The following is a 23714-nucleotide window of genomic DNA, read 5'->3' on the forward strand; positions in this document are numbered from 1 at the left end:
GGTTGCTTTCAAACATAAATCAAATCTATTTCTATTAATCTTTATCTTTATTTATTTAAAAATTAAATGCTGTTGGCAAAGTTTTCTGTAAATAAAGGCTATGAATTTCGATAGACTATAAAACATTTATGCAGTTGAATGGGAGACAATTGTCATATAATCTATTACATTTTTTTTCTTAAAACAGGCGAATACAACAATTGTAAAAATGTAGTATACAAGACGATTTTTCGGTATATGTCTATTAAAGATCTAAGATTTTCTTATGCATTTTATTCAATATTACAATACAAGAATTAAATTAAGAACTATTTTATCTAATAAAATTAAAACTTATGTTTCTAGATATTTAAAATACCTAATGAGTTATTGAAGCCAAATTTAATTACTCTGATGATTTTAATTAGTTGGAGCTGCTCAAATTTAAATTCAAGGAATCTAGTTCATTCATGATTAATTTTCTTAAATATATAACCCAGTTAAAAAATTAGAAGATTTACAATAATTTTGAACCATAACTAATTCCATATTAAATTCATTATTCAATATTTTTATTTATAAAGTAAAAATCAGAATTATAATTTAAATATTTATAAAAATTCTTTTAAATACTACAGAATGATTAAAAATTTGTTAATATGAAAAATATTGTAATACACACCATGATTTAAAAAAATGTCTGACGCTACCTATAAAAATGATTGATTTTTATAAAAATGTCTGTCATAATTCACTTTGAGCTGTGTCGAAACAATGTACAAACACTAGTGATCAACTCTGTTATAGAGTGTCTCTGAATCACACTATTTCACAAATCAGGCATCAGTGCCAATATCAAGACTCCTTGAATCTTGATTAGAATCATGCTGACTACCATTTTCAGATGAAGCACTACTGGATATACCAGACTGCTCGCTACTTGTTGATTTTTTCACTTTGGGCTTATATTCAGTAATAATGACAGTTACATTGTTAACTGTAACTTCATTACTCTGGGCCGTACTTCGATCAATATTCTTCAGTCTTGGAGGATGACGAGATTTACGTTTAGACTTTAATCTGCCATCTTTACCAATACCACTACTTGCTGTTGATGTGCCACCACTGCCTGGCTCCTTCTTAATTGTTTTGGTCTAAAATTCAAAAGATTCAGATTAATAATATTGAAGGTTGATGCCATGATTTTTGATGAAAGAAACTGTTGAGACATGCCTTTACCTGCTGGGCGACCAGTTGAGGGTTGATACGCGGTTTCCGCGTGGAGGTACCTTTGCGTACGTCACACATTAGGCACTTGAATGCTTCTGCTGTATTACGATAAGTACAAACACTACAATCCCAGTAGTTTTCTTCTAAAACTTTGGCTTGACGTTTACCGCTTCCGGAATGGTTCATTGTTCATTGGAATTAGCCTTGAAAAAAATTTCCTCCACCTCAAGTGAGAACTGGCTCGTGCAAAAGATCAAGCCCCAGCCTCATAGAAGGTTTCTTTTTATCTTTCCTTTATCAGCAGTAAAATATTTCTCCAAAGAGGCAGTGCACCTCCTCCAACTACTACAACTATGAACTAAGCGATATAAGCTTACAAAAAATGCTACAAAGTCATATCAAAAGCATCAACTGGAAAATAAATGTCTCTGATGTAAATCATTCTGGCCAATCAAGCCAACACCTACTTGCAGTAGGTGGTATAAATGACGTTGATTCAGCATTATTCAGTTGAGATCTGTAATTGAGAAAAATCACGTTATTGCAAGGATCATTGTACGTTGAAAAGCGCTTCAATATCTTTTGCTTCAATCAAACAGCCAAGTGCTAAAGTACAACATCGAGCAGCGAGCGAACGTTAAAACAACGCTATAACATAGCGTCAACAATAGACACAAGTAGCTAAGCCGGAGTAGCTACATATAAACAGTTAAACACACGGTCACACGTATTACATGATAGGCAATTTGTTTCGATCTCGCAAGCCTCGCAGCTCGAGTCTGTAATTACCGCATAAAATGCAATTGCACTGACCCAATGCGACGACGCTCCTCATCGTCGCGTTGCGTTGCTCTCGACTCGGGGTAGGCTTGGATCTTTCTCGGGTCGATCCGACCCGACACGACGACAACTCGACCTGGGGGAAACGAAAGCTGCTCTGCTGATCGTGATCACTCGGCTGTATTATTACACTGTTGCGATTGCACTGCTGCTGCTGCGAGTGCAACTTTTGTATTACGCTGTATATGTTATAATAAGCACGCTGCAGTGCAATGAAAGTCCCCCGACTTTCAGCGACGACGACGATCGACGACGAGCGCTTAGATGACAGACGCTGGCCTGCTGCTGCTGAGTACGAGCTATTGCTGCTCCTCATCCATGCCGTGCGCTACTGCGCTAAGTTTGTATGTGTATCACACACCGCACATTTATAAATCGCAGACTTACATATTGCTTCGCTCATACACGCACACACAAGCACGTCGGATGTATATACGACGTTTATAAAGTATTATAAGCGTGTAGCTTATATAGCTTATATATATTACACCGAGTCCGGAGTAGGCATGGAGAGAGAGAGAGAAAGGGAAGACGAGAGAGAAAAGAAGCAGGCATCAAGCGCCATGGGCTCGAGCAGTGGCTGTAGCCGCAAGCAGCCGCGGAGCGTCGACGACTCGCGGGAGCTCGGGATCGAGACTCGAGAGCTCCGAAACTCCGGAGCAAAGCAGCTATTATAGGCTATATAGCTGTGTAGGCTGCTGTAGCTCGTCGTATGACCGGTCGGGACTCGGGATATGCTGCCGCGCGGCGGCGCGCACATTATATACCGTTAAACCTGTGTAGTACTCGCACACACATACACACTCACATGCAAAGTTCGTGTACATATACCCATACACGATATAACAGCTAACTATACGTTGTGTGCGCGGAGTCGAGCGCACGTCAACGCGCGGCTGGCCGAGCTTCATGTCGTGCAGTTATCGCGTCGCGCCAAGTGCCAGCACACACATGCCAGTAGCAGAATGTAATTTGCCTGGCGTTTTCGCCTCGATTCACTGTAAATAAAAATATGTTGTGTATTATATCGCGAGTGTTATGACTTGAGTGAGAACAACAACAACAAAAATAACAAAAAATGGAAGTGAGAAAGAGAAACAACAACGATGCCAGTAACAAGGCCAGAGGTGAAGCTAGACAGGCTGCTGCTGCTGCTGCTGCTACGACGGCTGACTTCTCTGCTGCCGAGTTCATCGACAGGGAGAAAGTTCGACGAAATGGCATAAAAAACGATAGTGCCAAGAATAGGTCGAACGAACAGACACACGTACGATATGTTGTTCTTTTTTTTTCAAAACAATTTTTTTTCTTACCTCGGAGAGTGTTTCGGGTGACATTTAAACGGCAACAGGTGTTACCGAGATATCAAACAAATAACAGTGCAACAGGTTTTTTTTTATTTTTGTTGCGGCAACGAGCATCGCTGCTTTTTTTCGCGGCTTCGAAAAATTATGAATGAAAAATTAAAAGAAGGCACGAGAACGAGCTACTCGCTTTTGAATATGATTTGTTATCGGTACGAAAGTAATGTCGATTAGTCGAGCTGTATATCTGATAACTATTTGCGTATTCATCAAGTAATAACGTTTCCTTTCATACGGAATATCTTACGATTTTTGAATTTTAATTTTACGTTTTTAACGATACCAGGTCGATATGCTTTATTGACCTATCGTGTCGATCTAACGATTTTTTTCTTTCTTTGCGGCAAACTTTTGCATCTATAAGATGATTATAGACACGAATGCCTGCCTCGTGTACAATACGAATGTAAATTATCCGTGAATTTCGAGACCGCAAAAAAAGTGGAACGAATGAATTCTACTGATTTCTGTTGAATATCGCTGGTGGCGATTAATTTGCTTTCTACTTTATCTTTTCTCTTTATGGTTTTCAAGCCGATTTATCGAATAAACATTTTATAAGGAAAATTCTTAAATCATTAATTCAATCGATAGGCGAAAAAAGCGGACGAGTCGTCGGCACGAACTGAAAATGCAGAAGAGAGGACGAAAACGACTTTGGATATGGTCAAAACAGTCGACTCTCAGGAGGAAAGTGGATTCCTTCCAAAAATCAAAATCAACTTCGAAATAGACCTCGTGACAGTATTGCTATTCGTAGGAGGAATTTTGACGCGATTTTATCGTCTAGCGGAACCCGCGAGCATAGTGTGAGTGGCAACAAAAACCCTCCCAAGCACGTACCTTTATCGATTTATTCATAATAATAACCCCATGTCTCGACGCAGATTCGACGAGCTGCACTACGGCAAATACGTGAGCCTGTACCTGAAGAAGACGTTCTTCTTCGACTCGCATCCGCCGCTGGGCAAGCAGCTGATCGCCGCCGCGGCCTATCTCGCCGGCTTCGACGGCCAGTTCAAGTTCGACCGGATCGGCTCGCCCTACGACGACTCGGTGCCGATCTACGCGCTCAGGTTCATACCCGCGTTGTGCGGCAGCCTCATAATACCCACCGCCTATCATCTGGCTCTGGAGGTGGGTCTGAGCCAGGCCGCCGCCGCAGCATCGGCGTTGCTCTTGCTGTTCGGTAAGACGAGATCGGTATCGATACTCCAATTGATTTCTAGATTAATAAATATATCACAACGTCCGTGCATTTTTCAGATAACGCACTGCTGACGCAATCGAGATTCGTCCTGATGGAGAGCATCCTGATACAGTTTGCGCTCTTCGGACTCTTGTGCGTGCTGAGATTCAGAAAAGTCATGAAGGAGCCCGGCTCGCTGGCCTGGTGGTTCTGGCTCGCGACCGGAATATTCAGCTTGACCTGTGCACTCTGGTAATAAAATACACCGACACATCCAAAAAAAAAAAAAACTATCCGTACCAAATCCAAAAATTGTATCTCTACAGCGTAAAGTACATCGGCTTTTACACCCTCTCGTTGGCTCTGTACCTGATAATTCGGGACTACTGGTCGCTGATTCCTCGCAAGCAGGGCGTTTCGAGCCTCAAGCTGTACTACCACCTCGCTGCGCGCGTCCTCACCATCGGCAGCGTCATGACTGCGGTGTACCTCGGGGTGTTCTACGTGCACCTGAGCAGCCTCACCAAGGCCGGTCCGCACGACTTCGCGATGACGAGCGCCTTCCAGGCCAGCCTCGAGGGCGGCCTCGCCAGCATCACCAAGGGTCAGCCGATCGAGGTGACGCACGGCTCGCAGATCACTCTGCGCCACACCCACGGCCGGGCCTGCTGGCTGCACAGCCACGACTTCGTCTATCCGCTGCGCTACCCGGACAAGCGCGGCAGCTCGCACCAGCAGCAGGTCACCTGCTACTCCTTCAAGGACGTCAACAACTGGTGGATCGTCAAGCGGCCCGAGATCGACGACCTCGTCGTGTCGGCGCCGAGCCAGCCCATCAAGCACGGCGACGTCATCCAGCTGGTGCACGGCATCACCAGTCGGGCCCTCAACTCGCACGACGTCGCCGCCCCAATGACGCCCCAGTGCCAGGAGGTCTCCTGCTACGTCGACTACAACGTCTCGATGCCCGCGCAGAACTTGTGGCGCGTCGAGATCGTCAGTCGCGAGGTCAGCGGCGACGTCTGGCACGCCATCAAGTCGCAGGTGCGACTGATCCACCTCAACACGACGTCGGCCCTCAAGTTCAGCGGCAAGCAGCTGCCCGACTGGGGCTTCAATCAGCACGAGGTGGTGGCCGACCGCATGACCGACCAGATCGACGCCATCTGGAACGTCGAGGAGCACCGCTACACCAAGAACGAGGACCAGAAGGACCGCGAGCGCGAGCTGCTCAACGCCGAGATGATACCGCTGCAGGAGACCCGGCTCAGCTTCTGGGAGAAGTTCGTCGAGCTGCAGACCAAGATGCTGCTGGGCGGCGTCGACTCCCAGACGACCCACATGTACTCGAGCAGTCCGATCGAGTGGCCGTTCACAACGAGGGGCATCGCCTACTGGGTCTCGCCCAAGAACAACGTAAGTTTTACATTTTTCAAACTTCAAAGCTCGAAGCTCTGATTCTTTTTTTGTTTCAACAGGCTCAAGTTCATCTTCTTGGTAACGTGGCTATTTGGTACTCGGCTACCATTGCCGTAGCTCTCTATTTTTGCCTCTTCGTCTTCTACATCATGCGTAGAAGACGACTGTGCTACGACTTGACGGAGAGAGAATGGGCGCGTTTCGTGTCCTACGGCGAGGTCTTGTTCGTGGGCTACTTGATGCACTACTTGCCGTTTTTCTTCGTCGAGCGTACCATGTTCTTGCATCATTACTTGCCGGCCTTTGTTTTCAAAGTCCTATTGACAGCAGCTGTGGCTGACCATATCTACAATTTTATAAGGTAATAGAAGCGTTTTTTATTATTCATTCGCACCTTCGATTTCGGATAAATTTAGATACTGATGCGCGAGGTGTGGTTGTTTTTCAGGACGCGTTGTTCAAAGATATTTTCACACCTGTGCCTTGTGACAATTTTATTCTGGCTCGGATACTGCGTCTACGTATTCAAGAAATTCTCCGTGCTCAATTACGGCGTTACTCCTCTAACGTCGAAAGAAATACTCAAGCTTAGGTGGAGCGACGAGTGGGACTTTATCATTCACAAGAAATGAACTCGTGACAATATAGTTTTAAACTTTCTAATTCTAATTTTTTACATAGCATTTTATAAGACTTGTTAATGAAAATGAAGTTGTAAATGATATAGACTGATAAGAGAATTTATTCTATGCAGTTGTATAGTATATTTTACGAAATATTTTTAAATACTGTTACGCGCTGATTAAATGTTTTGAAAATGAGGGTACGGGTGGGTATAAATAAAAAAAAAGTATCATGTCTCAATTGCAAAATAAAATATTATTTTTTAATTAAAAATGAGATTACTGTTAATACTCAACATTTTGTTCAATGTTGCAAACTAAAATCAAAATTAATATATACACTTACATTTGAAAATTTAAAACTACTCCAAACTTAGACGTATTTATAAATAGAAAGTATTTATGAATACGATTGTTAACAGTACTTCAAGTTCAACGTGATCGTACACTTCAATCCATGCGACAATGCATTGAAGTATAGCTAATTATAAAATGTCTACATAATGTCATGAGAAAGCACCTATAATTATTCAGCGAGATTAGTCGATACGTTAAAAAGTTAATTGTGCAGTTTCAAATTTTTTGCGGATTTCATATTTTCCGATGACTGCAACTACTAACAGCCATACGAAAAATACCGACTTTACGGTAATTGGAGATATTTATAATTACACAAGTTCATACAAAACATTATGCTAATAAATATCTAATAACAACTGAAAAGAGCAATATCGCAACCTGACATTTTTAAAACAGTCTTTCATATAAAGTACAAATAGTAATGTCTCATTTTAAAATTTTGCACAGAACTTTTGGCAATTGATAGACAATTTCAATATACATTTGTTTTGATGTAATTTTATGTGTTACTGCAGACAAAAAAAAATTTTGGGTCTAAAGACCGAATAAAATATTCTCTCTCCCCTGAAGGAAACACAAAAAATCGAATAAACCGCTTGAAAAGTAAAAAAACCAATTCTAAAATCGTACGTTATTCATAATGTACATACGATTTTTCAATTTTTATTTTACTTTCCTCGGTACAAAATATACTATTGTTTACCTATTTTATCTATATGTAAAAACAATTGATCTTATAAGACCATCTCTTACATAATCGATACCATTAACGCCTATATTGTATGTAAAAGAGATGTTTTCACAATTAATTCTCTGAGCACAAATATTATTTGGATACCAGCCAGGTTTGTTAAAAACAACTCCAACTTTGTAGAGCTGCAATAAAAAACGGAAAATATTTTTTAAAAACAACTTACAAAAATTATATAAATGAATTGTTCTTGTCCAATAATATGATAATAATACCTTATTCTTTTGAATATATACTGGTCGGTTAAATGAAATTTCTACTGAGTCTCTGAAATGAGCTTTTGTTGTATAATGTGTGTATGTTAATCTTGTGCCATCAGAATCAAGAAGGTGTGCATAAAGGACCTCTGTATATGTCACATCAGCAAAATCATAAAGTTCACCATCACCTGTTGACCAAAGTTGAGACGGAACTTGCACACCAAGAATAAAAATATTTCTGTCGACAGTGAATGTGACTGATGAATCCATAACATCGTAATTCCGGCAATCTTGAGCGTTTCTACTAAGAGTGGAGCGTAGACAGTAAAATTTTGGTCGGTCTCGTATATTTGTAATAAGAATCTCATTTGGGACTTCTTGGGATTCTCGATTTTGAACCTCTCTGTTCTCCTCTTGAAAATTTGTGTCGGGTACGAAAAGTGCTGGTGAAGCTGAATTGTGTGGACATTCCATTGAAAAAGATCGTCTAACTGGCATAATCAAATTGCTGGGTGGTGGATAAATTGGCGATGCATATGCACCTACGCCAAGTGGACCAATACTTACTGGAGTAAAAGCCTGAAATATTTTAAAAAAGTTAGTTTTTTTATGTAAATTGTATTTTACTAAATAATTATGTACAATGTCACTGTCACAATCTCCATTCGTTGAAATAAAATACTTACCCTGTCAGAATCTGATTTTGCCTTAGATCTTGAAACTTTATTCATGGAAAAACCTTCAGGCATTTGTACTTTGCTATTAGGAGAAGATATATTCATCAGGATAGAAAATGCTTCTTCTTGCATTAATAACGCAGACTTTCCAGGACCTTCTGCAAATTCTTTAGGAGTCAAATTGAGAAAACGTATTTTGGTTAATGCATTTCCAATAACAGATCTTAATGCTTTAGGATCAGAAGAATCTAATGATTTTCTATTGCATTCAGCTTTGGCCCATCGCTCAAGTGCATTAAATAAAACAGTTTCAGAGCTAACATAAAGTTCTTCTTGATCAAGCAGTGTAAGTACAGTTCCCTGTTCTACCTCTTCCCAACTTGATTCTTTCAATACTTCATCAGTTTTGGAGCAAATAATTTGCATGCATTTATCCATCAAAATAGGCTCTTCAAATAATTTAGCAAACTCATATGCCCTGCAAGCTTTTTTGAGTGATAAATCAGACCATAAAAATTTTGTACATTCTTCTACTAAAAATGGTAACATATATTTCTTGGCGCAATAACATAATTCACAAGCCAATTCAAAAGATCCTAAATCAACCCGATCAGTGTATATGTACTCCATCAGTGCTTTAAAAGCTTCTGGTTGTACATCTCGTATTGGAATAGGATCATTCTTTTCAGCCATTGCTCCATAAAACATGGCTTCAAACACAGGGCTGGACATGGCCAAGAATACTTTGTGTCCTTCTATGATTTGTTGATGAGGTTCTTGACCGACGATAAACTTGCAATCCGACCTTGAATATATTATATTTAATATCATAATGCCTTACTCAATGAAAATACATAAATGGAGCTTATAACTTACCATTGTCCTGTCTCTAGTAGATACTGGCCACGCTGAGCTATCTTTTGCGTGGTAACCTGCCAGTCGCAAGGTAGAACCATTTCTGACCTGGGTCTCTTGCTGGCTCTAATGTCCAAGTCTTCCAGCTCGTTCTGAAATCAAAAATTAATTAGGACTCCATGCTTCAACTCATTTTGCTTACATCTTTGTTATGAATGAAAAAGTAATATAGAAATGGATTAAATGTTCTAGGAAAAACAACAAGTACATAGCTACCACAGAAAATAATAGCCTCAAAGAGTGCACTAAAATTTTCTCAGCTCAGTAAGTCGCAGTATTCCGCGAATGCTGCGAAGATCCCTAAAGCTGCAAAGATGACTCGGTTTTTGCTTCTAAAAATACAACATAAGCAGCTTGCATGCCGACTGAGAAAGTGAGTGAGATGAGGAGAAAGAGAGCGAGAAAGAGAGAGAATTGCAGAAGCGCGCAAAATTTTGACGCGAGCACTGCACAAGAAGAGATACCTACACATGCGGTTCGCGAGTCGCATTCAATTGAAACGTCTCTCTCCTTTCGCTTCATCGTCGCCTTTAGTCTTTCCGAGTCCCATTTTTCCTGGCTTTTCTGCCACTTGGCGAGCCAGTTACTCGATATCTTACTATTGCCGTTGCTCATATTGCAACTCGCGGGCGCGGACACTTTGTGCACGCACACTCGCACGAAAAAAGGGCAGCGCAGGAGAGTACGCAGAGAAACCTTGGGCCAGAGACGGTTCGGTACTTACTACATTGGACATTGGCGGTTGGAAGTGATCATTCTATCCTGTATACGTTTAGAAATATACGCAGCAATGAGTATAGATAAACAGACGACGCGACTTTTTCGTACTATACGGTGGCTTTTGACAGCTTGAAGATTCCCGAGAGAGGTGAACAGGTTAAATGTCGCTAGTGGGCCCCGCTGCGCACGAAGCCTTGTGCCGTGTGCGAGGCGACGCGATGATGGCGGCAACTGTTCACTGTTGTTGAGGGTATATGACGCCGATTTAAAGAGCTTATTGCTCAATGCGCTTGTATCTTTGGCTTGCAAGAGTGTATACAAGAATGAGTCTGTGTGTGTATGCGCGGAAAAGTGGAGTCAGTGGAGGGGATGTGAGAGTTGATACGCGCATAACACAAGCTCCTTTTCAATGTCACATACAGTTTGCTCTGTAAAATTTTTCTCGAAATTCAAATTTGAAAATCAATCAGATTAGTGTGTAATGAGTAAAAATCAGATGCTCCATTCAACTAATTGATGGTATAATTTACTTGCAGCCTTAACTAAAATTCCGCATTAAATTGGTCTTGATTTGATGAAAAATTGACGAATTAATTTTTTGAAAAATCCATTCTTATCTAATGTTCAATTTGAATTGTCGATTTTGCCATTAAACATAATGTTCCAATCAATCCTGCATGTAAATAAAACTTTTCTCCCCTTTCGCGGTTCGCAAACTTGGAGGATTTGCAAAAGATGGCGCACGCGCATGAATTCGCACCAGCAGCAGCATATTTGGCAAAATAGCAACACACTAACATCGCTGGCAGTCACAAGTCGTTGCAAGTGGTTGTTTTTTTTTATTTATAATATCGTCAACAACGTAGCATTAACCGAGTCATTTTTTCGACTCGGAATCTGTTGTTGCATTGATAATGATGTCGAGAGTGCGATTAATCAAAGGGTTCCTAGCTTTTTCGAAGTCTGTCTGAAGAAAAATATGTATACAAGTGTCGATTTAGTGGCCTTCGAAAAATAGTTGTGTAAAATCGAAACTGTCGTCTGTTGAAATTGATGCCTTAATATGGTAAGTTTGTCAATTTCTATTAATATGCTTATATTTATATAACTTGCAAAGTTGAGCTAAGATTTTTAATCACCTAATTCAAATACACTCATTATTTTAAAATATTTGTTGATATTTGTGTATTTTCTTTTTGATAATTCAAGCTTGTAGGTGTATACAACTCTCTATGTATGTTTCACTTATTTATTAAATGTATGTTTATTATATTGCATATTCCAATATTGAGTTCTATTAGGGATAGAAATATCATTGACTATTTAAAAACAAAACCTTTATTGTACAATGAATAAAGAATAATTTTTTTATCAACAGGAGGGTTCACCAAAATCAGATGAACCAAGTAAATCTTGGGATCACGCTTGGAGCACAGAAGAAATGCGAGATAACCGAGGAAATTGGAGTCTTGCAGCTGATGTTGGTCTTTTAAAGCATTTAGAACTATTTGCAGAGGTACATTAAATTTATCATTATCTTAAAATTGTCATAATTCAGAATCTTAAAACAGTATGGTTGATTAAATTTTACATAATTTCAGAAAATGCATAATAAAGCTGATGAAACAAGAAATGCAATTGATAAATTAAATTCTGATCTCACTCAAACAGGAATATTTGTAGATAATTTAACCAATATTTCGTTTTCTCTTGCTAATACTCAATACATAGAAAATGTAATCCAAGAAGATAATCCTGAATTGGAAAAAGTTGCAGAACAAAATTCTGAAGTAAATTTTCACAGATTAATAATATTTAAATCTACTTTTATAATAGGTTTGATTTAAATCACAATTTACTTATATTTTAGGGTGCTAAAACAGTTCAAGCTGAATCAAATGCCCCAGATTCTCTTGTTGACATATTTAAAAGTATAGATGAAGGGTTGAAAATAATGGATAAGTATTATGAAAAATTAGAAGTTGAAGCTAGCGATAGTGAAGATGAAGATGAATCTTTACCAAGGTGTGTACGATTATAAAAACACTTGTGATCTTTGGTGATTATAATGAAATTAAAAAAATTAAATTTTTAGTGTCATATGGAAACAAAAAGATCCCTATCAACACAGACCATTACCTTATGTTATTGGTTCTGAGAAGTGGGAAGCATCAAAAAAAGTTGGTTTAGAAACTAGCAGTAGTGAATCTGATCAAAATGAAGAGGAGTCAGAAAGTGATTCTGAAAATAAAAATATATCAGGAATGCGTGCTTTAAGTTCCACAATAAGAACAGATTTAAGTAGTAGAAGGTTATCATCTACTTCAAGTGAATCAAATGATTATAACATCGAGAGTAGTAGTATTAAAAATATTGATAAAGGAAGATTGTATGCAAGAAGTCAAGATACTCTCAGTCCTGATACGGAACCTACAACTCCATCAAGCATACTGTCTAAGGTAAAGCTTTTTATTTCATTTCTTTTCAAAGAATCATCAGTGACAGTATAATATGGATTTTATTTAGTCAAATCAGTTTTCATTATTTGTGCTCAATGTACTTTTGAAAGTTATGTTGTTTCTTTTTTTTTAATTCTTCAATTCTCTTATAATTCTTGAAACATTTTTTAAACGTTTATATTTGATTTACAGAATAATTACACACTTAATTGTATTTAATTGATAAATATTGTTTACAATTAAAATATTTCTTTGAAAATTTTCAATTTTTCAGAATCAAAATGTTAATATTAAAACACCCAGCTTTGCAGAAGAATTGGCTAAAAGATTGACAAATGTAGCACCATCTTCTAAGAATATGTCAGAACATGAATCAAAAGAACAGATAATAAGAAATTCAAAAGGTAAAATATAATAATTATAGTTATTAATTTCTATTTTTTATTTGCAAGTATTTCTTTAATTATAAACAATTATTACATTGTAATTTGTAAGTATGCATTTACTGTACTAATTTTGTAGTGGTATTTTTATGGTTATATTTAAAACTAATAGAAGAAAGATAAGTAAACCCTTACTTTATTAGCCGTTTCTTTTTTATTAGGTGAACCTCCCTTTCGCGAAGAGTCCGGCATTTTCACTTCAAAATCAGATAATTTATTCAATGAAGCAAATAAACTATATCCGGATGAAAGACTCGACGATGATTGGAGAAATACAAAACCGTTGATGAAACCACATGCACCCAACGTGTTTCCTAGCAGTGAAGAACCACCTCCACTCAGTGTTGTATGTACGTGACGTCCTTTCACTTTATGTAAATCATTTCAACTGGTGTATCAACATTTTGACGCGCTACCTATTATCGATTTGAATCTATAATTTTATTATAGATTATATATAATTTTCCTAAGATATAAAATCTGTAATTCGAATAGATCTATATTCAAATGCAAAGCGTGTACGCGTGATGATGTGTACTAATGATTTTCACACATATTTGTTACAGCTTCGGCTCCGAAATCGAACATAGATGATTTGTTTGGAGACGCCGATGAATCAGACGATTCGGACGATATATTTTCTGGTAAATCGTCGAAAAACATATTTTCATCTGCTGGTGCTACTTCGTCTAAAGTGGCCACATCGGCCACCATGAAAAACAAGAATCTCAAAGTTGAAAATGTACAAAATATTAATGCAATGGCAACAAGTACGCCGGAAACAAATGACCGTGCAAAGGGATTATTCGACGATGATGAAGACGATGACGATTTATTCGGAGCTGTTTCGAAACAGCCGAAAGCGCCTGTCGAATCTTCCCCATCGACAGTTACAAAAAAGGTATGTATAAAGGGTGCGTACACATGGGTAAAAAATTTCAAAATATTTGGGTCTCGTTGAGAGGTGTCTCTGGTATTTTGATTTTATTATATTGTCTTCTTATGAAAAATTCATGTGCTACATAGCGTAAATAGTTTTGAAGCCATTCGATGCAATTTTATGCATTCTTTAAGTTATTATGCGTTAGTGATACGCCAAATCAATGTGAGTTTTGAGATTACACTTTGCTGAGAATTTTCGTCGACATGTATCTTACATATTCGGGATACCTTATGCACCAAAATCGATGTGATTTTTGTGATTATTTTTATTTTAGAATTTCTTTCCGCATTTATCACATCTATATGTGACTTTATTATGGCCGAATCTATGTGGTGTTACAAATGATACTTATGGGTGAATGTCTTGTCTCTTGACATAATATATCACATACGTGTGTGGCACCATTGTGCACCGAATCAATGTGTTTTTTGAGAGTATCATTGTCTAAGAACTTCTTTCCTCAAATATCACATCCATGCCCAACACCATTATGCATCACAGTAATGTGTTTTTTCAGGTAACTCTTATATAAGAATTTTTTTCCGCATTCATCACATGCATATTTAACACCATTGTGCACTGAGTTTCTCAGATTAAAATTTTGTGAAAATGACTTTTTTTAAGAGGTGCGTTGAATTTATATGTTTATAAAGATTATTTTTAAATGAGAACTTCTTTTCGCACATATCACATGGATGAGTGATTTTATTATGTATCGCATTGATGTGTCTCTTGAGATCGCTCTTATTTACCGATTTCTTTCCGCATATGCCACATGCATGCGTATTAATACCATTATGGTCCGAATTGATGTGGGTCTTGACATAACTTTTTCGTGAAAATGTCTTGCCGCATATATCGCATTTATAAGTGAGACCATTATGTACTGAATCGATGTGATTTTTCAAATTAACTTTTTGTGAAAATGTCTTGCCGCATCTATCGCAAGTATGTGTGACACCATTGTGAATCGCATCGATGTGTATTTTAAGATTACTCTTACTTGTTAATTTTTTTCCACAAATATTACATGCATATGTGATACCATTGTGCTTTGCATCGATGTGGGTTTTCAGATTACTGTTTTGTGAAAATGTCTTTCCACATACATTACATGAGTGTATTTTATTGCCGTGCTTTGGCAATCCTCTGATGTGTACTTTCAGGTTATGATCGTTGTTAAGCTTTTTTTCATTCTTCTTTTTTTATTCTGCTTGACAAGTTTAGAATCTAAATTCAAATTTGATTCTCCGTCAGCGTCACCCATTATTTCTTGTTTCACTTTAACCATGGGTTCTACTTTGATTATGTTTTCAGTTTTATAATCATCATTATTCTTCACATTTCGCAAGTGATTTTGAGAAACATCGTCAATTTTCTTTACTACTACTGAATTAATGTTAGGCTTGACGTCTTCACATTCACAAACTATTTCTACTTCATCATCAAGTTTACTTTTATAGTTTACGTCACATTTTTTAAGGTCTGTCGAAAAATTAAAAATAAGTTAAAATTTACATCGAGTTAAAAATCACAATACGAATTACTAAAAAGTATCAACACTTACGGAATTTTCTCCGGGAAGTGGTAAGAGTTGAAGGCTTTTAAGATCGGGTTTCTCGTCCATCAATTCACAATGGTTATTAAGCCACACATCAGGAAGCTCCTCTTTTATTCTGAAATGCATCCAATAAGATCAAGTATTTCAATGAAATATATTTTTAATTCCATTCTAATAAAATGAAAACTACCTGACTACACAGTTAAATAAACCCTTGGAATACATTTTTTTTACTTGGAATTCGTTAACAAGTAATCTCTCTAATTGATGATTTCACGTATCGAACTAACCAAACATGACTAAATAAGAAAATACCGTGGTATACTGTGCCGTGCTCACTGCTCGCTATACTTTGAAAAACTATGCCCAAAGTCTAATGCGCGATAAGCTCCGCACAGTCCTTTGTGTAGTGTATATTAATTTTGAGATGCGTGGCGAAACACCGAGCTGGGCAAACACGAAGGTCGTGAATGCGGCACACGACGTAAATAACAGGACGGACACAAATCATATTCTTTTTGCCAGTTTTCTCGAAAATAGCTTAAATTTGAGTAAAAAATAATATCTATAAATCATGTTGAAAAAGTTGTTGAAATAATTACTATATCACTTATAAAAAAATAAAAATATGTATCTAATGCGTAATGAATATTGAACAGTTTTTTTTTATCAATGATACATTATTACGGAAAAATAAGAAATTAAAACTTCGATTTCGTAAAGTTTTTGTATTATGTACATTTAACGTATCGTACTGAACTGCGCACTCTATCCATCGATTTCGTAATTTCAGAAACCCATCGGTGGCGTATCGATATTCGGCCAAGTCGACATCCTCGCGTCGTCGAAATTTCCTCGACGAGCGTCGTCGTCGTCGTCGTCGTCGTCGTCGTCGAGCTCGAACAACGAGGACGAAGCTGCTGTTGCTGCTGCATCCACGCCAACGCCGCCGGCCGGCTCGACGAGTGCATCCGCGATCGGCAGCAGCATCAGCAACAACGCGGCTGCATCGTCCACCGATAATAACGCCACGAGTCGCAGAATCGGCAGCAACAACAACAGCGGGGCAGTCGGCGCCGGCTCGAGCGCGTTTCAGTCGTCGTCCCTCGTCGAAGCACAGCTGGGGGGTGGCAGCGGCAGCAACAGTAGCATCGGCAACTCGGCCCTGGGCAACAACGCGACTCAGGTCAGCGGGAACAACAGCAGCAGCGGGGTCTTCATCACGCAGCCGAGCATGGACTCGGCGGGATCGAGCCTCGGGTTAGTAATCATCGAATCGTTGCCTATTTTACGTAATTCGATATATGTACCACTCGCGGCAGAAGCGATGTACTTATACTCGCTCCATTCATCGTTTCGAGCGAATTCTCGCGAGGTTCTTGAGTTTTTGTTTGTAAACGCATTCGCGCGCGCTCGCTCGTGACTCATCGGAAATGTCACAACTGCAATGGATACATGACATCGATAACCGCACGCGTGCAGACAGAGAAACAGAGAGAGAGAGAGAGAGAGAGAGAGAGAGAAGTTGTTTTCCTGCTCTCGCGATGTATTCGTTCGCGGATGTTTCCATCAGTGAAATTTGTGTCGTTTGATTTTCCCCACATAATACGTATAAAATGCATCGAAACGCGAAACGTCGATAATATATTTCCCCTGCTCAAGTTTCATAATTCTCGATTTATCGGTCGCGCGCACAAGCTACAACAAAAAGTTATCGAGAAAGTCACATAACGCGCGAGCTTGTTGCACTAAAAAAAAGCAAAAAAAAAAAAACAACAACTACTACTAGTATTAAGCAGCGCCTGCAGCGTCGTGCAGCACCAAAGATATCGTCGAGAGAAAGTCAAATATTTTTATGTAATCGTGGGTGTGTACACGAACTCGTGCAAAACTATTTGAGGGTAATAATTTTCTTTTATATTCAATAATGACGAAAAGGCGGCATGTTACTTTCAAACTTTTTATTGTCGAGTATTTACAGTGTACAACGACGGGCTGTCGTCGTCGCGACTCGCGGACCCTCGCTAAAAATCACAGATCGTAGAAAATCGTTCTTTACTCGCTGCTCTCCTGCGCACATTCCACTAGGAACAGTCGGGCACCGGGCAGCAATGGGGATACGGTTTGCTCGCATCCTGTCTGGTTCCCAAAATTTTATCGCTGCATTTGAAAGTTGGACAGCTGAGGACGACAAAAATGCACAACTCAAAATTTAGCGAACAAATTTCAAACGTTAAAAATTAACTTACCCTATGACCAAATATCGTGTATCTTCTTGGTTACACTTCTCGATTTGACATCGGTTTTTCAATACTTCCGTCGTTCTGCAATATTCGGCTTTATAGATGACGTCGTCTTCTGATTCTAAAAAGAAACAAAAGATATTTCCATTATGGCCACAAAGGTCAAGATTTGGAGTTGGCGTCTGGTGCGCGTGGGCACGAGAGATAATGTACCTTCGATTTGAGCACTGACACTCGAGACAGCCAAAATAGCGCAGAAAAGCAGAGCGAGTCGACGCGACTTCATGTTTCGTTGTACACTCGATCTAATGCTCGGCACACGCGATGGTGTCTTATCCGAAATGGGCCCAGGCAAAGAAAATCCACTCGCTTTATACATGGGCACAACATACTCTCTTTCTCTCTCCCCTCGCACGTGAAGGTGTTGTGCATAATCAAATGCGCTAACTTTTACTTTTTTTTTCTCTCTCTCTCTTTCAAAAAGCTTGTTTTTTACATAACGTTGTCTAACTCGCGAAAGTGTTCACGTGCTGTGTGTAGGCCATTATTTTTTTTTGAAAATTTCCAGCTCGATTTTCTCTGCTGCGATAATTCGTCGCGTGCAATCTGCCAGTTAACAACAATATACCCATTACAGGATCCGTTGATCGGACTATCTTAAATTATTTTTCATTGCTTAGATCTTGAGTTGAATTTGTTAGATTTGAAAGAACGCACGTATATCGCTTACATAAAAATAAATCACTGTCACTCGACCGATGGTAGTATTTTAAATAAAAAACGCTGATTTTCTATTGAAGTAAATCTTACCATTAATAATCTTAGTTATTGCGAGTTTAATTAAAGTTTTTTTATTTTGAATTAAAAATCTTTGTCACGTGAATATTGTAGTCTGTTTTCGTGGTCGAAGACAAACTTTTATCACAGTTAAACTTCTCGAAACGTAAAAATATCTTACATTTATTTTAAAAATGATCGAGAAAAGTCAATGAACTCTTTTGCTTTCAAACAGTCTCGAGTGCAATAAAGTTAAAAAAAAATCGCGACCCGAGAAAATCTTTTTTTTTGCTGTGTAAAATGTGTGTACAGAAGCATTATTGCGTCGCGATTTCAAACGACTCGGGTAATTCATCATAGAGGCTTTTTCAAGTAAACATTAACATCTGAGAAAAAATTAATATTCATAATTTTTAAAAAAACAAAAAAATTAAATACCGTTCCAGACCATTGTATATAGTTTACGAGACGCGCAACGTGTTTTTTAAGCTGAGCTTTTAATTTATTTGTTTTCATATTTTTTCGCAAATCGCGTCAGTATTTGTTTCTCTCTGTCCCACTCATTTTTCAATCTCAGTCATCTCGCGATCGTAAAAAGAAAAATTGAGTCGCGGTTCACTCGTAATACTTTTAAGTTCGAGTGGTCATTCCGCTATGCCCACTATATCGGCCTGTGCCAGCATGTGCGCGATGCATAATGGAGAGCGCCATAAAAACATGCGCTAGTTTAGATAAGTCTCTCGCGATCCCGGCTCGGTGACATACTTTGTTAGAATGAAAATGATTCATTGTATATAACGCGCGCGCACGAGGCTTATTGTACACATACGCGATTATGGCGTGCGGCTGCACATTCTGCTATTGTTTTGCTTTTGCAGTTATACAAAGTATCATCATTGAAAGTATGCGTGCGTGTGTGCACTGCGTGGCTGCCGATCATTCGATCTTCGCGCACGAGCTTTATTTACGAAATATTATACATCTAGCGGTCGAATTAATATCGGCCGGCGAATGAGCCATCGTCGTCGTCCTCTGCATACATCAGAGAGAGAGAGAGAGAGAGAGATAAAATGCAGCACGCGCACAATAATAACACGTTTTTCAAGATCGACACACCCGGTAGTGGCAGCAGCTCATCTCGTCTCGTTTTTCCGCCGAGCGAGAAGAGATGCGAATTCCGCACGCAGCAACGAGTTAGCCACTCGAACGATGTGTTACCTTCGAGCCACATCCTAATTTTCAAGGTATTCCAGTCGCGGCGATCTCTCGCGTGCTCCGCAGTATGTAGTGGCGTCGCTCGGTCGTAGCTATGCGCGCGGATCTCGTCAACTGCCATGTACCAATGAATCATCATAATATTATGTGTGTATATATAATAGCTCGCGTACGCAGCATCTCTCGGCTATTGCATTATACCTATCCGAGTCGAGCTGGTGAACACACGCGCGTAGCGCGCGGCAATTTAGCGCGCTCGTGAGTACGTCATTCGACGTCGTTTTAATTTTACGCCCGCGAGGGAACGCACACACACGCGCGCGTACACAAATACACGTTCGCTCGATCTTCACCTTTACACTGTGGCGTAAATCGGCGCATTTATATTTGTATATTGCGTACGGAACCGGGTATGGTAGGGCTCTGAAAATCTGCGGAGAGAAAATCTCCCACCTACGCCGCTACACTCGTACGGTTGAGTCGGGCGGTTTTTCTCCTCTTTTCTCGCGTGGCGAACATTGCGATCGCCGCCGCAAAGAAGAGTCGTTACCTAGCTTAACGAGAGAGCTAGAGAGTTTATAATATATTCAACTTGCGGCTAGAGAGCCCCATCCAAGGCTCGAGTCTCGCGTACATGTGTGTATGTGTGTACATATGCGCGTGCGACATGCTATATACACACGAGGCGACTTCGCGCGCGACGACGAGGCACCGCAGCCTCGTCGCATACGTAGCCATGCAGGCGCTATTCAGTCGCATCGGAAGCGCCAGACGCGTGACAGACCGACACCGGGTTTTTATTGAGAAAAAAAAAGAAGCGTTTACGAAAACACACGCTTGTTAATATAAAAAAAAAAAAAAGAAAGAAAGACGGCTAAAAAACCAGTGAGGACAAAAAATGTCGATTAAAATGTCAAGTCTGGGCGAATAGTGTGCCGCAAGATTTATTATTTATTTAAGCAAGGTGTGTTTGTGTTTTTGTTGTTATTTATTTTTGTTGCTGCTCTGCGCTCGAAAGTTGAATAACGACGGAAAATGCCAAGTTACTTCACCATACATAAATAAAATAATGTTAAATATATAAATTCAAAGTGACGGTGCAGTGAAGCACTCGATAAAAAGCTGCAGTGACGTTCTCTCTCTCTCACTCTCTGCGTGAGTTAAATCGCAATCGAAATGGAGATGAATGCATAATTATGGTCAGTTATATGCTCGTTATCGTTCGCGAGCCTTTTATGGTCTAAAAATACACCGAGCTCGGCACTCTGCGCTCTTTCGCGCGTCACCGATCGGCTTTTATCGACCTTTTTCATGTTGCACTTATCGATTTGGGAAGATTATCCGAGTATTTAAAAGAAAAAAAAAGTGTTATCCTCCCTTCTACTTGGGCACGCTACTACTGCTTCTGCTACTGTCAGCAGCTTCCCAGACAAACGTCTCGTTTCTCAAATGTACGTACTGCCTAATTAAAATACATTGCATCGATCAATAAAAGTGCTGTTACCAAGTTTTTACTAACGCCTTTATCTTATCGACTTTTTTGATGGACGATTACTTATACATGCTTCCTACTTGATACGCGCAAGATTATTAACAAAAACATCGCCAAGGCTTCCTCCTATTTTCAAAAGTGCATGGAATCAGCTTCTGCATTATATCTAATTGCTCTTTGTGTATGCGAGTGTAAAATGTGTATACACAACAGAAGCGGATCTGATTTCACTAATTGAAGACACGTAAACGAGTTTTTGCATTACAACTTCGCGATGCGTGTTCGCGAGTACGCGCCTCGTTTCGCGCAATAATGAAAATAAGAAAAAAGAAAAACAGAAAAAAAACGTGGGATATACGCGCGTGCACGCAAGCGATAACCTGTTTGACAGTTCTGCAAATGGGTGAAACGTTGGCGCGCGAGCTGTGTCTTCCTCTTGGCTTTTCTTATCTTCAGGCAGTTTGGCGCGAAAACGCATTCGTTTAATGCGCGACATTGTTCGACGCGGACGTTGAGCGAGCTGCGTTATAAGTTTTTTCTTGGCGGACCGCTGCAATCGTTTGTTTGCGTTAGTTTTTCATTCATTTTACGACGCTGCGATCGCGACTTCGGGAATCGGATGCGAAACGCGCGAAGACGTAAAATCGAAGTAATTAATTCGAGGAAGTGCGCGAGCGCAAATCGCTAATTTCTCGCCTCACAAAGACGAAGACGACGACAACATCTGTGTCAGCGAAATTTCTCCGCGCGCAGCTATGTATATATAATAACGCAGCTCGGCGGCAAGTTTCGCGCGATAAAATCGCTCCTCTCGAGCGCAAACAAACGACGCGAGAGCCGTGAGAGCTGGCGTATAAAACATTCGATCATCGTTAATAGAGAGCTGCGATCGTTGTGACGCGTAATAATGCGCGTAAGCAAGGGGATGTGCCCTTACATAGGCTGCACTCGCAATGCGTTTGCGATACGCATGCATATGTAGGCTCTTTCGGCCAATTATAAAAATCCGCTCGCGCTTATATTTAAGTGATGCGACGACACGCGCGATGTTTCTGTCTCTCTCTTCGTCTCTCAGTCCACCTATTTTCTGCCCTAACCCAGCAGCTCCCGAACGAGTCTCTACACCGAGTCGTATGCGTTTTACAATATATATGTAAGCACGAGAGACCGTGTGTACGCGGGCGAAGCAAGCGCAAAAGCTCACTCTGCGACGGAATACGGAAGTGTGCGTGCGTGCGTGTGCTTGTGCGGACTTTTTTGTCTTGGATGGTAAAAATAAGTTGTAGAGGCGCGATTCTCTCGGCACGACGACGATTGATGCCCGCCCCTTTTACGTGCACGACTCTCGGCCTCGAGAGGTTAATGAAATTATTTCAAGATTTTCGTGATTGACTTCGTCGCTATGTTGCTCTGCATGCAGCTTTTTGATGTTTAGACATTACTGGAATCGATGAAATTTAAAAGCTCTTATTTTCTTTCGTGCCGATGGGCACGCGGGAATTTCTTAATTAAAGTTTTGCCCTTGTTTTTCGAGTATTAAGAAACAATTTGGAAAATTATATAATCATCTTCTCAAGTACAAATCATTATGTAAAAATCTTTCACGTTTCGTCAAGTTTCTATTTCAAAATAGTAGCCTAACGACTGTTTATTTTAAAATATCGTTACAAGTCTCGTTAGAAGTATATGAAAAATTCTTAATTTTTTTTCCATCGGCTTGCACCGATAGCGATTTTCTGATTTTTTTTCTTTGCTCTTTTCGTAAATTTAGTTTATTAGCGCTACCGATATCCGAAAATACTTTTTCTGTTTGCACTGCCAAAAAACAGGTTAATTCGAACGCACGCTCACTCTACTTCTGGCAAATCTTATAATACGTCCATCGCCGAAGGCCCGTACAAGTCAAAGAGCAGAAATAAAACTGTCATCGTGAAACGTTTTAACGCTCGAGCTTTCAAACCAAATAAATATCGCCGCTGCTCCGTATTGAACAATTAATCGAGAGTTCGATGTGCGGCGAAGGTTTTTTTTCTCACATTATATCTTGTAAACTTCCATGATTCAATGTCGCGAAAAACGACGATCGCTTGATCTCGCCGTGCACGAAACAATAGAGATGGTAATTTCGTAGATACGCTTTGCATAAATCTTCATCAGCTATTTTCGAACTGCCATAAAAACTCCACAGCACCGCAACCATAAATTATATTTTAACCTCTGAAGAAAAAAAAATGAATGATGCCTCGTTCGACGTTTACACACATACAAACAAATACACGTGCGTCATTGATGCTTTTACTTAGCGTAATATATT

At 39.6% G+C, this 23714-nt stretch overlaps 5 protein-coding genes across 9 annotated transcripts in view; 2 read left to right on the plus strand and 3 right to left on the minus strand.

The window, feature by feature from the left end:
* LOC106660181 (WASH complex subunit 2C) overlaps positions 1-23714 on the plus strand; it is a 46834-nt gene that overhangs the window by 3274 nt on the left and 19846 nt on the right. Inside the window, exons 1-9 of one of the 2 annotated variants that reach the window (XM_014383056.2) lie at positions 11030-11333; positions 11646-11783; positions 11869-12057; positions 12138-12292; positions 12363-12726; positions 13001-13130; positions 13331-13519; positions 13736-14070; positions 16467-16933. In XM_014383056.2, the coding sequence (XP_014238542.1) occupies positions 11331-11333; positions 11646-11783; positions 11869-12057; positions 12138-12292; positions 12363-12726; positions 13001-13130; positions 13331-13519; positions 13736-14070; positions 16467-16933 (1970 nt within the window). In that variant the 5' untranslated portion in view covers positions 11030-11330. Of the gene's footprint in view, positions 1-11029; positions 11334-11645; positions 11784-11868; positions 12058-12137; positions 12293-12362; positions 12727-13000; positions 13131-13330; positions 13520-13735; positions 14071-16466; positions 16934-23714 lie in introns of those variants that run through there. The other variant, XM_023459323.1, reaches the window with a different exon arrangement.
* Positions 647-2496, minus strand: LOC106660122 (YY1-associated factor 2). Of its 2 annotated transcripts, none has more exons than XM_014382968.2 (3): positions 2023-2496; positions 1219-1726; positions 647-1133 (listed from the first exon to the last, which is right to left on the minus strand). In XM_014382968.2, exons 2-3 carry the CDS (start codon positions 1393-1395, stop codon positions 816-818), a joined length of 495 nt encoding a protein of 164 aa, XP_014238454.1. In that variant the 5' UTR covers positions 1396-1726; positions 2023-2496; the 3' UTR covers positions 647-815. The 2 variants fall into 2 exon arrangements, with proteins under 2 accessions (XP_014238454.1, XP_014238453.1); XM_014382967.2 differs by having other exon boundaries at positions 1213-1726; positions 2023-2493.
* Positions 2830-6853, plus strand: LOC106660218 (protein O-mannosyltransferase 1). Its single transcript, XM_014383139.2, has 7 exons — positions 2830-3316; positions 4008-4222; positions 4301-4602; positions 4680-4854; positions 4929-6018; positions 6081-6382; positions 6470-6853. The coding sequence occupies exons 1-7, from the start codon at positions 3128-3130 to the stop codon at positions 6651-6653; spliced, it is 2457 nt and encodes an 818-aa protein (XP_014238625.1). The 5' UTR covers positions 2830-3127; the 3' UTR covers positions 6654-6853.
* Positions 6882-10388, minus strand: LOC106660219 (BTB/POZ domain-containing protein 2-like). 2 transcript variants are annotated; one of them, XM_014383141.2, is made up of 5 exons: positions 10272-10388; positions 9509-9639; positions 8642-9437; positions 7971-8534; positions 6882-7880 (listed from the first exon to the last, which is right to left on the minus strand). In XM_014383141.2, exons 1-5 carry the CDS (start codon positions 10281-10283, stop codon positions 7713-7715), a joined length of 1671 nt encoding a protein of 556 aa, XP_014238627.1. In that variant the 5' UTR covers positions 10284-10388; the 3' UTR covers positions 6882-7712. The 2 variants fall into 2 exon arrangements, with proteins under 2 accessions (XP_014238627.1, XP_014238626.1); XM_014383140.2 differs by having other exon boundaries at positions 10016-10386.
* LOC106660182 lies at positions 17518-20088 on the minus strand. 2 transcript variants are annotated; one of them, XM_014383059.2, is made up of 3 exons: positions 19912-20088; positions 17923-18037; positions 17518-17854 (listed from the first exon to the last, which is right to left on the minus strand). In XM_014383059.2, exons 1-3 carry the CDS (start codon positions 20045-20047, stop codon positions 17758-17760), a joined length of 348 nt encoding a protein of 115 aa, XP_014238545.2. In that variant the 5' UTR covers positions 20048-20088; the 3' UTR covers positions 17518-17757. The 2 variants fall into 2 exon arrangements, with proteins under 2 accessions (XP_014238545.2, XP_014238544.1); XM_014383058.2 differs by lacking the exon at positions 19912-20088 and adding an exon at positions 18130-18777.

This window comes from Trichogramma pretiosum, unplaced genomic scaffold (assembly GCF_000599845.2).
Source record: "Trichogramma pretiosum strain Unisexual culture from Peru unplaced genomic scaffold, Tpre_2.0 scaffold44, whole genome shotgun sequence".
Lineage (NCBI taxonomy): Eukaryota > Metazoa > Arthropoda > Insecta > Hymenoptera > Trichogrammatidae > Trichogramma > Trichogramma pretiosum.